The sequence below is a fragment of the Mustela nivalis genome (assembly GCF_964662115.1).
Source record: "Mustela nivalis genome assembly, chromosome: 2".
Classification (NCBI taxonomy): Eukaryota; Metazoa; Chordata; class Mammalia; order Carnivora; family Mustelidae; genus Mustela; species Mustela nivalis.
Window position 1 is genome coordinate 43,095,349 of NC_139021.1, and position 13,823 is coordinate 43,109,171.

The window sequence follows — 13,823 nt, forward strand, 5'->3', positions numbered from 1 at the left end:
GGAAGCCTGCTTCCTCCTCTCCCACTTCCTCTGCTTGTGTTCTCTCTCTCACTCCCTGTCAAATAAATAAAATCTTAAAAAAAAAAATCAAGATTTCATATATTTTAGGTCATCACATCTTTTTCAGCTCTAGTTATACATTGTGACTTCTAGTAATGTCTCCCAGAACTGACGGGAAGATTATGAAGAGGACGAGGAAGAGAGAAAGAAAGTCTTACTAGCTCATCTCATTGCATTGAGTCGAGCTCACAGTTACTGGATTTCCCAGACATTGGTTGCCATGGGATCAGGTATGCACTTCTGGTCCAATCAGCTGCATTCATGAAGACAGTATTTTATAAAGTCCAATATTGCTGCTTAACCACCAGAGTCTTTGGTTAGGGGAAGCTTCCCTTTGAGAAAAATGTGAGTAGGCAAGGAAATATGACAAACACGTTCAGCACTTTCCCAAGGCCTCATAATTAGATAGAAATGGAATTTGAATCCTGATGCCTGAGATTTAAGCATAGGACACTTCATTACGCCACAGCTTCCTCTGAGGTAAAAAGCTAATGAGCAACCCTTTGGTCATGTAAGTCATTTCCCTCCCCTTCCACCCATATACATGTGTATACACTCATACACATTCGCACAAACATCTTCTCTCTCTCTCTCTCTCTCTCTCACACACACACACACACACACTCAAGGCCACGTGTTAAACCATTCATGCCTGGACTCCCACTATCTCTGGCATGGTATAACCATGTAGATTTGTGACTTGGAGATTCTATAACTGTCCTGTTAGTGCCAAGGGACAAGCAGTAGGTCCGATAAACTCATCTGCCCTGTTAACCAGTGGATAAGATGAGGGCCCATTAAAATTGTCATAGGAGTAATTTCTCTATAGAATATCTCAGGGCATCAGTGGTTGTCCTCATACAAGTTTCAAACCATATAGAAAGAGATCAAAAGCTTAACTGTGACCATTATGGAGATTTCTGACAACAGGCAGCATTTAGGTCTGTCGCTAACCCATGATCAACTAAATTATAAGAATGGTCATCCAATTTTTCTACATGTAGCCCTGATACTCACCCCAAAATTCCTAGGGTCAATGTTTTCTTCATCAACAATGAAAAGATAGAAAAGTGAAATGTCTTTACTTCTTTCCCCAAAGCCATAATTGTGAATATTTAATTTTTGACCCCAAATAAACTTGCAGGTGTGAAAAAAGATAGTAATGGTCCAAAACAATGGAAGATAGGATTTTGAGTTAGTAATGAGCAGTTACTCCCTGACATTCCTCAAAAGAAAGACATCTTTTAGGGGTTATGAGAAATCCAATGGCTTTTGGAAAATCCTTGGCAAATGTCTAAAAATATGTTTCAAATGTTTTCGACTCAAACAAATTAAAAACATATTTTTTTCCTGGCACTTTCTTCCTTCATTTTAAAGGATATGTGTATTTTTTCAGGGAAATTTTAGGCATGTGGTTCTAATTTTCACTTAACTCATCATGATATTGTTTCATAAGAGCTATTCAATGACTTAAAAATCCTTATGAGTCTTTTTTTTTTTTAAATAAGCCCTTAAAAACCTTTATTCCTTAGAAATAGGAAGTCAGAGAAATCAGAGCTGGAAAAGGACAAGTAAGTCCTGCAAGGGTTTTTCCTGACAGGACAGGATCAAGTCTACTTCATTTTGTTTAAGTGAGATGTAATTCCCTGAAGTCAAGTACTTTTCTGGAAAGACTGTCCCAGCTGGTAGGGGACTTCTTTCATTATGTATCTTGGATTGGCCCTCTTTTCACACCTGAAGCTATTAGGACACTCACTGGCCTTTTAGATGATCTCCCATCAAGTCCTTGCCAATGGTGCCCCATTATTAAAGCACACTCTTGGCCTGTTCTACAGTTTCCATGTTGCTTGCTCTTGACTCCTATACAAAGAGTCTGTTATGTATATGAGAGGTGGGATGTGCTGTCAGTACCCATCTCCCATGACACTGATTTCTGTAAGAGATTCATACCCCTTGGCACTCACATTGTATGATATTTACTTGGTTCTAGTATTCTCTGTTTTTCTTATTGTTGCTTCTGAGTTTTAGATTTTGATATGAATTCTGTTTCTAATAATATTTAGAATAAAATAACACTAGTTTGTACCAGTATTGACATACTTATATTATGGTTACATCTCCTAAAACCATGATCATTATTTTCACCCTTCTCCTTTATAAAGAATTTATTTTTGGCAACCCAGGACAACTCCAGCATCCTCCAGTGCATTGTGCCCAAATGCTTCCACCCAGAGCGCTGCCTTATATACACAAAATGCAAAATGCTTACTGTCTCCATCACTTTTTTGGCAATGAACTTAATCCTGCCATATGAAATGCATCGCACATTATTTCATTGTTGTCTTACACATGGGTGTACCTCCCATGGTGGGGGGTATAAAAATACCTGCTTTGATCACCCAAAGTACCCAGTTTGTTAATAGACATAAAGCTAAGGACTCAGTCCTTATTAATCAAATGAATGGATAAATATTATTCTCTGCAGGATTTTGGAAGCTGCAGTAATATGGATATTTGAGTCAGGTAGATCTGGATTCAAATTCCCTCTCAACTGTTGAGCTCATCTATGTTATTTCCCAAAGTTTCAGTTTCTCCACCTAGAAGTGGAGCTATTATAAATGGGAACAGTAATAGACAAGAATGACACACTTAATGTGCCCTTGTCTAGAAACTCAAGATGTACTAATTCATCTAATCTTCAAGAAAATCTTATAAGTTAGATACTGTTCTTATCCTCATTTTTCAGATAAATAAATTAAGTCACAGAGCAAGTAAGTGACTTGAGCAAAGTTCCTTCACAGACTTTATACAAAAATTTAATAAGGCAACATATCACCACAGCACCTGACACACTGTAGTTGTCAGTGGATGTCAGTTCTTTTTCTTCATCTTGCCCATCCAATCCATTTACGAAGGTCAGGGGGCTTGTTGTAGAGATCAAATAAAACAAATAAAACAGGATTTTGAAAAGAAGAGAACTTTGTGTTTAAATTAACTAAAATTATTAACATTACTACTCATCAATCTAACATCAGACCTATGATCGAGAAACTCTAGTTTCATAATAGGATGAAGACTGCAAAATGCATTTTTTGGTAAAGATTTTATTTATTTTTTTGACAGAGAGAGATCACAAGTAGGCAGAGAGGCAGGCAGAGAAGGGTGGGGAGAGCAGACTAAGATGCAGGGCTCAGTCCCAGGACCCTGAGATCATGACCTGAGCCAAAGGCAGAGCCTTAACCCACTGAGTCACCCAGGTGCCCCTGCAAAATGCATTCTTAAAATGAGATTCAAATTTATGACCTCACAGTTTCTACTCATAATGCTTAGGAGACACTTTTTTTTTTTTTTAAATAAAAAAATCACTTATCTAGTGCCTTCTGAATGGACTTGGCATTGTGGGATCTAGAATGGATTAATTTTTCTTGTCCTAGTGGCATTGAAAATTTGAAGGGAAAAGTCAAACAAAGTTCTTAGGTTCACCATGAAATCAACATGCGCAATCATTCTTTTCCAAGTGTTTGTACTTGAGGTTTGAAGGAGACAGATCCAAGAGATGGGGAGATAAAGGCCTTAACTTGACACAAGGCTAATCTTAGCACTGTTTTAGCATATTTTTGTCTTATAAGCAAATTCATAATTACTTTTTGTTTCAGCTCTTTTTAAGTCAAGTCATCTGTATGTCGTAAAGTAACTTTGAACTAAATTCGCATTTTATCTCTCCCTGTCTTTCCATGTGTATTTCATTTCCTTTAACCACTGGTTTTGAAATCCGTTTGCCTAAAGCTTTCACGTTTGTTTGGGGAGAGCTTCCCACACACACCCTCTAACTTGTCTTCTAGGCAGGGCTCTGTCCCCAGTGACTTGAACAGTGACTGGTGATTTGTACAAGCTAAAAGATTCATCTCCAAAATATTCAATGCTTTGCAACAGTGCATCCATTGTCCTTCTGGTGGTACAGGCTTCATGAGCTCTGCGTCTTACTCTGTGTGCCTTTACTACTCCTTTTTTCCCCTCTCTTTACAGAAGACAGGAGGTAAGTTTAATGGCCCCAGGAGAGGACAGAAGGAAGAGCATTAAGACAGAAAGGAAGCAGAAAGAAAGGAACACAGCAATATGCAGAGAGGGCCTTGTCTCCTTCCCAGGATGCTGAAAGCTTCTGGTGTGTTACCAGCATATCTGTGGAGATAGCAATAAACAAACAACAACAGCCAGAAAAATTGCCCCTCCAAACCAAAACCAAACAAAACAAATCCCAAAGTTTGACCAACACAAATATCAAACAAGTTGGGAGATTTTTAGAAAACTCAAAAGTTTTGCATCGTTCGGTGGCCCCTGGGATTTGATTACTGGTTAGTTCTCATTTTTTATTTTCGTTTAAAACAATCTTTTCTTAAGAGACGAAATCATGGCTTGCATTTCTTTCTTTGTAATGTTGGGGCCTGGTACACAGTTGGCTTTCATTAAATGCTTATTTGCTAAATGATCAAGTAAACTTTCTGCACAAGAAGAGTTATTGACAATTATGGGAAGAACTGAAACCAATATCTAGAAAACAAACTCTTTTTCCATTGTTTCTAAGCACAGAATCCTTATACTATCTCCATGATACTAAAGAACATGTATAAATAATCAAATATTGACTTTTATTTTATTTATATCAAAAGCAAAAATACATATTTGATCCCTGAAATAAAATTGGAAATAAAGAAACTTCTCAAAATCAAGAGGAAGAGAAAGAGAAATGAAACAGTGGAAGGCCCAAGAGAAAAAGCTGTTGTTTATAGAGAAATATTAACTTTACACTATACATCTTTCATACCAATTACTTGGCAAATAGGTATAAATCACCTTGTGGTCCTTTTCATATCAGTATCTTGTTATCTAGCTTTTCATATATTTGTTATTTTCTTTCCAACTTTATTGTAAGCTCCTGAGAGCAGAGTCTATTAAATGTTTTACCACACACATAGCACTTTTGTATGCATTGTGTGTGTCATGCTGTATGTGTCTGTGTATATGTGTACAGAGATATTTTTTTAAAGTCACATTTTAGGAAAGGTGGACACCAGAAGGAAAAACCAAGCACCAATGATGCAGGTGGTATAATCTTCAGGTGGCATAATCACGTATACAAACTGAGGGTATTTACTTGCATGTTCATACATATTCATGGTGCTTTACATCTTAACCGCCCCTATATAACTGGCCTTCTGTGGAAACTTGTCCATTTGCTGATAGATACATCATTCTACAAATGATTGGTCCTGTGTCCAACTTTAGAGATAGATTTAGTGCATTCAAAATCAACTATAGTGCTAGTATACTTTTTTTTAAATAAAGATTTTCATTTATTAGAGAGGGAGCTCAAGTCAGGGAGCAGCAGGCAGAGGGACAGGGAGAGAAGCAGACTCCTCCATGAGCAGAGAGCCCAATGTGAAGCTTGATCCCAGGACCCTGGCATCATGACCTGAGCCAAAGGAAGACGCTTAACCCACTGAGCCACTCAGGAGCCCTGTGTCAGTATACTTTGAAAGACAATTTCAATGTCTTTGGAGGCACTTATTATCTGAGTCTTTCCTACTGGCAACGGTATGTAGATGATCTTTTGTATCGGGGTACTAGCTTTTGACTCAGAGTTGAGGCTATTGAAATCAAAATTTGCTTAACATCCAGTGTTTACTCTCAATTGATCATTATCGTGTTTCACATCAACCAAGATAAACATTTATCTTTGAATGTTTTTTAGTTATGTTAGCTTTTAGTTCTTGTCTCCTTTTCTTGTGCATTTAATGTTGGAAGGATGGGAAGGCATGGTCCATCTCAGGGGAAAAAAAAATCTTACTAATAGAAGATGAATAGAAGATGAAGCACATACCAAGAACACGGAGAATGAATTTGAAACACGTTACTTTTCTCCTGAGTCACCTATAAGTTCAAACAGGCCTCCTGGGATTGGCACAGACAGTATCTGCTAAGTGGTGCCCCCCCATGATTTGCCTTTTCCTTTTACCCAGGCCCGAAGGGTTCCATTTCTTTTCTGCTCAGCCTCAAGCCAGAACATCACTTCTTTGGTTTCAGTTAGTTTTCCTCAAGCAGAGAAGAGTGTCCTCCTGCCTCTGAGAGTGGAGGGTAAAGGACAGCAGGCTTTCAAGACCCAGTCTCAAACTGAAGCCTCTAAAAGACCTTTTTATTGATGAAATGACCTCTGAGCACAGCTGCGGGTGGTCATTTTGCTTTAAAGCATCCCAGGGTCTTTTATGTTCTACAAAACTCTCCCTTCTATTAGCCTACCTGTTTCAGCCCAGGAAGGAGGTGGTGGTGGAAGGAACCTACATCTGTTTATAGAACATCGGATGATACCGTCACTTTTTCTGCCTCTTAGGCTCTATTGGCCATCTTTCCTTTCATTTTCTGTCTGTTAGGTTGTTTTATCTCAATGTAACTTTTCCGTGATCATTCAATGCAGTAACTCATTGGTTGGACTTTGCAATTCACTTCCCACCTTACATTACATCAACTCACATTCTTGAATGGAAAGCAAAAATTAGTGATTGCTTCGACAACTGTTTATAGAAAAGATAAGAGCCTTCATAGGCAAAAGAGTGATAACTGAAATGATAACAACCACGAGGAGAAATCCTTTAGGCACTGTGGTAAGTAAGGGCTTTACACATTGTAAGTCATTTAATCCTCACAGCAACCTTGAGTTGTGAGCGTTCTTATCCTCCTTTTATAGATGAGAAAATTGAGGCAGGACAAGATCCAATAAATTGCCCAGTGTCACATAGGTGGCAAGTGCTGGAGTTGAGACTCAAACAGTCTGGCTGTAGAGTCTAAATTTATAACCATCACTTTTATAATAAAGATATTGTGGGCCCCGCATCTATCATGCTTATCAACATATAATCAATTGGTTTATGAAAGGCATGCTTTAATAGGGCAATGGATTATGGCATGCTTGGTGGAGAATCAGTTTGCTGATTCCACAGATGTAAGCTCTAGTCTCATCTCAGCTGCTCACCAGTATAAGGTCTATACTTAGGAATGCCCTTGGACCTCCTTTGGTTTCTGGAATAACCCAGTGAGGGAAAAGACCAGTCAGTCTTGCAAAAATCTTAAGCTTTGTTGGTTCGATCATGGCCACTGGCTTCAAGAAATCAGGCACTATGGACATGGAAAAGTGTAATTTCTATTTCTACAGTGCTCTGTCATGCCCTACTTCAAATACTTCTTAGCTCAATGCATGGAAAGCCAGTTGCCATCCAAAATTTTAATTATTAATGTAAAAGTGTTTAAGATATGTCCATTAAGGCTGATAAAGTGGCGTCTGATTAACGGGCTTTTCATAAATGCACTGACACAAACTTTTTTTTAAAAAATTAATTCAGCCTGCAAATGAACATCATCCATTTTGCTATCATATTTTATCAGTCTGTAAAGTGCATTCTCACTTCAGTTTTCAGCTCTGAATGCAGAACACTGTGAAAAATGACAGAATTTTAATGAGAAAGTGAACAACATGCCATCAACACCCTTTTGCCAGTAAAAATGGCACAACATCAAAGCTTTAAATCATGTTCCCTCCACACCTTTGGACATCTGTGATTCTGTCTGAGTCCTCAAAATCTGCTACATCCATCACCAGGTGCAGCCTTTAAACACGGAGGCGCTGTCTACTTCACTGGTTGGCATGGCAACAGTTGTCAAATCATCCCTTGATAATGCTCTTTAATTGATTGTATAAATTATTCTGAGATATGTGATTGCAAAATGATGTACTGAGGCTCTTAAGTGCGTAGATCAGCCTGGCTGCATTTAAAGATGCATCACATTCCCTGCCTTTACCCAGGAAACTGACCCCCGCAGACTGCTGGAACACTCGAGATGAAGCATAAATATTAAACATTAAGGAAAAGTTTAAAGCAATGGCACAGTTAATTGCTACTCCAAGTGCATGTTAACTCACTAAAAACCAACAGGCTGCATGTTGCATGCAGATGTAAAGATATTTTTTAAAATCACATCTAGAAGTCAGTCTATTTGAAGATGGCATTATTAGGAGAATTGAGTTTATGATTGCATGGATAGAGAAGTTATAGGCTATTTGGAGACACATGGCATCGTCTTTCTTCATTAGGATGCCTTGGGCCTTTTCTTCTCATGATTCTTTATATACAATTAGTGCAGTGTATGTTGCCAACGTATTGGCTGTCCTGGTGCCTCCATTCCTCAGCTGAATGGCATTCTGTGACTTCTGGCATCTCTACTCAATTGTGAACAACATTGAAGTGATGAGTGTGGAAACTATGCCGAAAACATCCTGTTATTTTCATTTCAAGCCTTTTTGTTTCCCTAGGAGTTAAGCCCAATGCAATCTACCTGAAAGTTTAAACTCGGGTTCCCAGACCCGCAGCATCAGCATCACCTGAGAATCCATTAGAAATGCACACTCATTAGAAACCCTGGGAGTGTGTGTGGGGGAAACTCTATGTTTTATTTATTTACTTAAATTTTATTTTGTTTTATTTATTATTTATTTATTATTTTTTTATGTTATTTTTTTATATTTTAACAAGCTCTCCAGGATTCCAATGCAGTTCATGTTTGAGAACTACTGGAATAAGCTAGAGTAAGTTGCATATTAGAATTACCTACAGAACTTTTAAAACTACCAAAACATGGTATGCATCTCCCGGAGATTCAGATTTAATTGCTTTGAGATGAAGCCTATGCACCTGGTACTTAAAAAAAAAAAAAAAAAAAAAAAAATTCCCCATGTGATTCTAATAAGCTGAGAAGCTTGAGGAACTCTGGTAGGGGACAATGAATTTAAATATAAGATCTTCAAATACTTAGGAAATGGTTATTATCAGACGTATTGTTTTGTCGTTCTCTCTGTTTCCCCTTTTTAGTTCCTATTTCACATTTGTCTATTCAGTTGTACCTTAAACATTCCTTTACCAAGTGTCTATTACATGCCGTTTGCCATACGTGGAGGTAGAATGAGAAATAGGCCTAGCCTTTTAAGCTAAGGGGGGGGGGCAGATAATAAGTAAACAAAGGAAATATATGTTTTTTGTTTAACTTTGTTTAAGTGCCTATATAATTATAAATTATGAGAAACATTGTAAGGAAAACTAGTTAAATGCTGTGATAATGAATTCAGGGGACCTACTTTTATAGGGTGGCTAGGGAAAGTCCAGGGGGAGATCCCTTAGCTTAAAATTAAAGAACAATTATAAAAAAGTCTACAAACAGGTGGGGTCTGGGGGTGGCGTGCAGGTGTATGTATGGGAATGGGCAGGGAAATATTCCATGTAGAGGCAAGAGCATGTACAAGAGCTGCCCTGAAGGAAAGCACTCCACGTATTCAGGGAACTAAAAGAAGGCCACCATTAAAGAGCTGGAAGAGAAAGACCCAGAGGAGTTTGAAGAGGGAAGTATGAGGAGTAGGCTTGCTATTCAGTGGCACAAAGAACCATGTGGGAACCACTGGGTGGTCTGAGAATGAGCCAGGCACTAAGGTGAGTCGATGGGATTTCAACTCAGTCATGTCGAAGCATCTTTGCACCTCAGTAGTTTTCAGCAAGGTTTCTAGTTGCTAAAATAGATTGCAGTGGCTTCCCCCCAGTGTTTTGACTCCTACCTTCTCAGGAATTGTTGGCCTTGTTGACTGGAGCAGTTGTGGATGGAAACATTACCTCACTGGCAGAATTTAATATAGACGTTAAGGTCTAGAGTGAAAATCTCAAAGTACTGGTAGGTTTTCCTGGAGTGGCTTGGGGTCTTGGCTTTATCTTCAATTATTAGCAGTGGTAGAAAAGAATTTTTGTTTTGTTTATTTTTTGTTTGTTTGTTTGTTTTTCACAATCTATGTAGTGGAAAAAGCTATTTATGTAAGGTATAAGTTATGTAAGGTAGGGAGGAGCTGTAGATTTTTAAGAACATGTGTGAATTTGTTTTGCCAGACTTTTTTGTATCTCCTGCGTTCTTCAAAATCACGCGCTAATGTGACTGTTTAACGTCTTTTACAAAGTCCTTCTGCAAACTGATTTCCAAAGTATATGTATTCTGGTTTATTATTGTCACAAATTATTTCTGTCTTTGAACTTAAGTGTCAGACAAACATCAAAACTTCCTTTGGAACTAGTCCCAGTAGAGAAGAGAGTCTTCTAGCTAAGTTACCCACCAAAAGACACAATAAACAACCTAGTAACTAAGTGTCCATCTGCCCTACAAGAGGTCCAAAAGTTCAAAATAATTAAATGAGATCATGACAAGATTAAGGTTTATATTGACTTTGTAAAGAGAGAGAGCATGACAGAAATAATGCCATTTTAAAGAAGAACCTTGCCAATACTACCTGTAAAAACTTTTTTTCAAGAGCAATATTTAGTTGACTAGTAGGAAGAAGGCTTCTTAAAAAAACATTTTCACCACAAAGTTTAGGATTCTTATAGGTAGAAATGTTAAGGACAATGATCCAGTTGAAATGGAGACTGAAAGCTTTATTGGTTTCTGCAGGGGAAGTCATTGCAGGGAATGATCTGGACTCTTATGAAACACCTTGCTCTCCAGTGCTTGTCTGAGATCCAGAAAGAGGTCAAGTCCATTGACACAGCAGCAGAATTTAGGCGGATTACTCATCTCGTTCCTCCCCCAGAGGAAATGGACAGGTGAGTAACGGAACCATGGAAAGGACATTGAGTTGACGGAGAGAAACAGGAAATGATGAGGACCAGAAAAAGGGAGTCTCTCTTAGAGCTTGTCCCACTTTAGAGACTGGGTTTAAAAGTAACATTAAGTTGGTGAATTTAATTGTTCTCAACTTTTATAAAAAGCTCTAGACCTAGTATCTCACATAATTTCCCCTAGGGCAATATCACTCCTCTTTGAAAACATTTAAATATATACACAGAAAAAAATAGCATTTTCCCCCAAAATTACATTTATTGACAAGCAGATCGTAAAAAAAATAAATAAATAAAAAAATAAAGAACTTCACTTTGTGTAGACATCTGGAATGGAATGCAGGAATTATCTTTTATATTCCACAAAATAATATAGCCAATTATCTCCATTCACTCTCCATTTTCAGACTGCACTCAACAGGCACATGGTACAGGAAACCCACGCGGCTAGAGAGAAACTGTGGAGAAAGCAAGCCTGGAGTTCACGTACGTGCAGGCGCAGAGTGTGCTATGTGATTAGTGATGGTGTGATGCGTCCTGGGGACAGCTGTTGTGTCATGTTTCTAAGGGTGTAATTAAGAACGCTGTTGTGGGCTCAGAGGGCGCTGAGCATTTTCTGAATGTTTCATGTGTGCCAAACATGGGGGCTACGAGGCTCTTACTGTATATTGGGGGATAGGTATAAGTAAAGATTTAATCGCAAAGGAATGTGATAGCAAGGATAAAAAAATGCTAAGTTTATTGAGTACCTATTACCACTTGAATGCTTTTCTGTCTTATTTAATTTATACTTTACAAAAACCTATGATGTTTTGGCATTTGACTATTTCTATTACTATTATCTTTTATAGTTATTATTGTTGCCCCATTTTACAGCTGAGGAACACTGAGGCCCAGACAGTCTAAATATATCCTTAAGCTTACTCAGCTGATAGGTGGGATAGTGGAGATGCAAACCCAGCTTTGTGTGGCTTCTGAGGCCAGGATTTGAGTTCTCTGTTACACTGTCTTGTGGGAGAAGAGGGTACTCAAGGGACATAGGGATGGGGCCCAGATCTGGCCTTGCTGAGGAAAGAGGGTCTGGGGAAAAATTCCTTAAGAAAGCAACTTGCTGGTGGCTCCCTATTCTTTTCGCTCCTGCTAGGACTCATCTGTAATTTTCCCACCAAGGGATGTCCACAGGAGAGTTGCTGCCCGGCTACCCGTGAGAGGCTACCCGGCCTCAAAGCAAACAGCACTGACACAGAGCCCGACCGCCTGGGCTGAAGCCTCCCCTCACCGCTTCAGAGCTATCGACCCTAGGCAAGATTCTGTTAAATGGAGATAAAGGTTCCTACATCATAGGTTTATTATGGGAATTGAATTAAATGAGCTTATCTCTGTAAAACATTTCCACCAAGCACACACTACATAAGTATTTAAATAAATAGATTTGCAAAGGCTGCATTACCAAAAATATCTGTAGATTCTTCTTTGGGAGAGTTGATCACAAACTCTTTGCTCAAGAACGCCTCCTGGTTCATAAACTTTTCTCATCTCAACAGGAATAGCAAGGCTCTTTGCAGTTAGGAGGGAGGAGGGCCCTGGGATGAGGCCGGCTGGTGCCTTGTTCTGGGCTTTATGAAGAGTCTGAAGTTTGAGTTCACGCATTCCTGGAATCAAATCTTGCCTTTGCCTCTTGGACGTTGGACAAATCATTTAATAACTTTATTTGCAATTCCTTTATTAATGAAATGAGAAAAATAACAACTCCTGTAATCAAATAAAATATTTTTTTATGACAAAACTTGACAGAGAGGAGGGACTAAAATGTTGCGTGTTATATATATATTACCACTTACCAGTGGAGCAATTTAGGAAAAACCTATTTGTTTCTGAGTTTCACTTTCCTACCTTATATATCTAGACCTATGGAAGTTATAGTTTGTTTCTTTTTTTTAAAGATTTTATTTATTTATTTGTCAGTGGGGAGAGGGGGAGCACACAAGCAAAGGGAGCAGCAGGCAGAAGGAGAAGCTGGCTTCCTGTGGAGCACGGAGTCGGATGTAGGACTCGATCCCAGGACCCTGGGATCATGACCTGAGCTGAACGCAGATGCTTAACCAACGGAGCCATCCAGGCATCCTGGAAATTATAGTTTTTATATACATAGTAATTAGAGTAGCTAAGGGAGTAATTTTGATTCAGGGAAAGACAAACAAATGAATGGGACAAAAAGGAAAGTCCATCAAATTGCCTTTTCTTGGATTGTTTATCAGATATAGTAGTTGACTTATATTTAGAGGTTATGTTTACTGCTGAGAGACAAACCTGAATGCCTCTAGAGACTAATTTTATCCTTGCTTCTGGTAGCTTCACTGAAAGCTGGTGTTTGTGAAGATACAGCAAGGCTGTTAGCCGGTGTCAGCCTGATGTACAGGCGGGCAAGGATCTTCCTCGGGCTCTCATGTATAGACTTTGGCCTTAAATAGATGTAACTATTACCACCGTTTCTGAGCCTGCGCATCCCTTGAAATACTTTTTGGCCTCCCCCCTCCCCCACTTCTCCCTTTTCTTGGTGCTGAGTAATTTCAGTCGATTCATGATTCACATAAGTTAGACGCAAACATGAGCCAATTTATTGTCTAAGGGGCTTTATGATTTCAGGGAAAGGACCCATCCCATACTTGGGAAGAAATGGGTAGGAGGGAATAGTGTCTTCTGTTCAGAGACTGGGAGGATGGTGGTGGTGGTGGTGGTGGTGGGCACTGATGAAGACCAGGGAAGACCACAATGGACACCGTAGCAATGGCTTCATATGTCTCCAAGTCAAAGACACTTTTCCGAGAAGCCCTGCACTGGACAGAAATGGGCCTCTGTTTGTACTCCTCCTAGGTTCGGGCATTGAATGGGGGGGAGGGGCAACCTAGAGGTCATGTGACCTTGGCACAAATGTGGGAGTGACTGCGGTGGGGCGGCAGGCAGCTGGATTTGTCAGGCAACCAGGCTCCAGACAGCAGATCCAAGGAGAGTATTTTATGACTGCTGCAGATATAGGATGACCTTATAGATTCTAGTCTCGGATTCCTT

General features: G+C 39.2%; 1 protein-coding gene across 1 annotated transcript; it reads left to right on the plus strand.

Moving 5' to 3' along the window:
* The first annotated feature begins 381 nt into the window (after positions 1 to 381).
* LOC309859562 (uncharacterized protein) lies at positions 382 to 12,143 on the plus strand. Its single transcript, XM_082720327.1, has 4 exons — positions 382 to 405; positions 10,588 to 10,739; positions 11,162 to 11,240; positions 11,899 to 12,143. Exons 2-4 carry the CDS (start codon positions 10,606 to 10,608, stop codon positions 12,079 to 12,081), a joined length of 396 nt encoding a protein of 131 aa, XP_082576453.1. The 5' UTR covers positions 382 to 405; positions 10,588 to 10,605; the 3' UTR covers positions 12,082 to 12,143.
* The last annotated feature ends 1,680 nt before the right edge of the window (positions 12,144 to 13,823 follow it).

Coding starts and splice junctions, on each gene's coding strand:
- LOC309859562 (XM_082720327.1), top strand. CDS start 10,606: ATGATCTGGACTCTTATGAAACACCTTGCTCTCCAGTGCTTGTCTGAG. Junction 10,740..11,161: donor CCCCCAGAGGAAATGGACAG/GTGAGTAACGGA, acceptor CTCCATTTTCAG/ACTGCACTCAACAGGCACAT. Junction 11,241..11,898: donor AAAGCAAGCCTGGAGTTCAC/GTACGTGCAGGC, acceptor CGCTCCTGCTAG/GACTCATCTGTAATTTTCCC.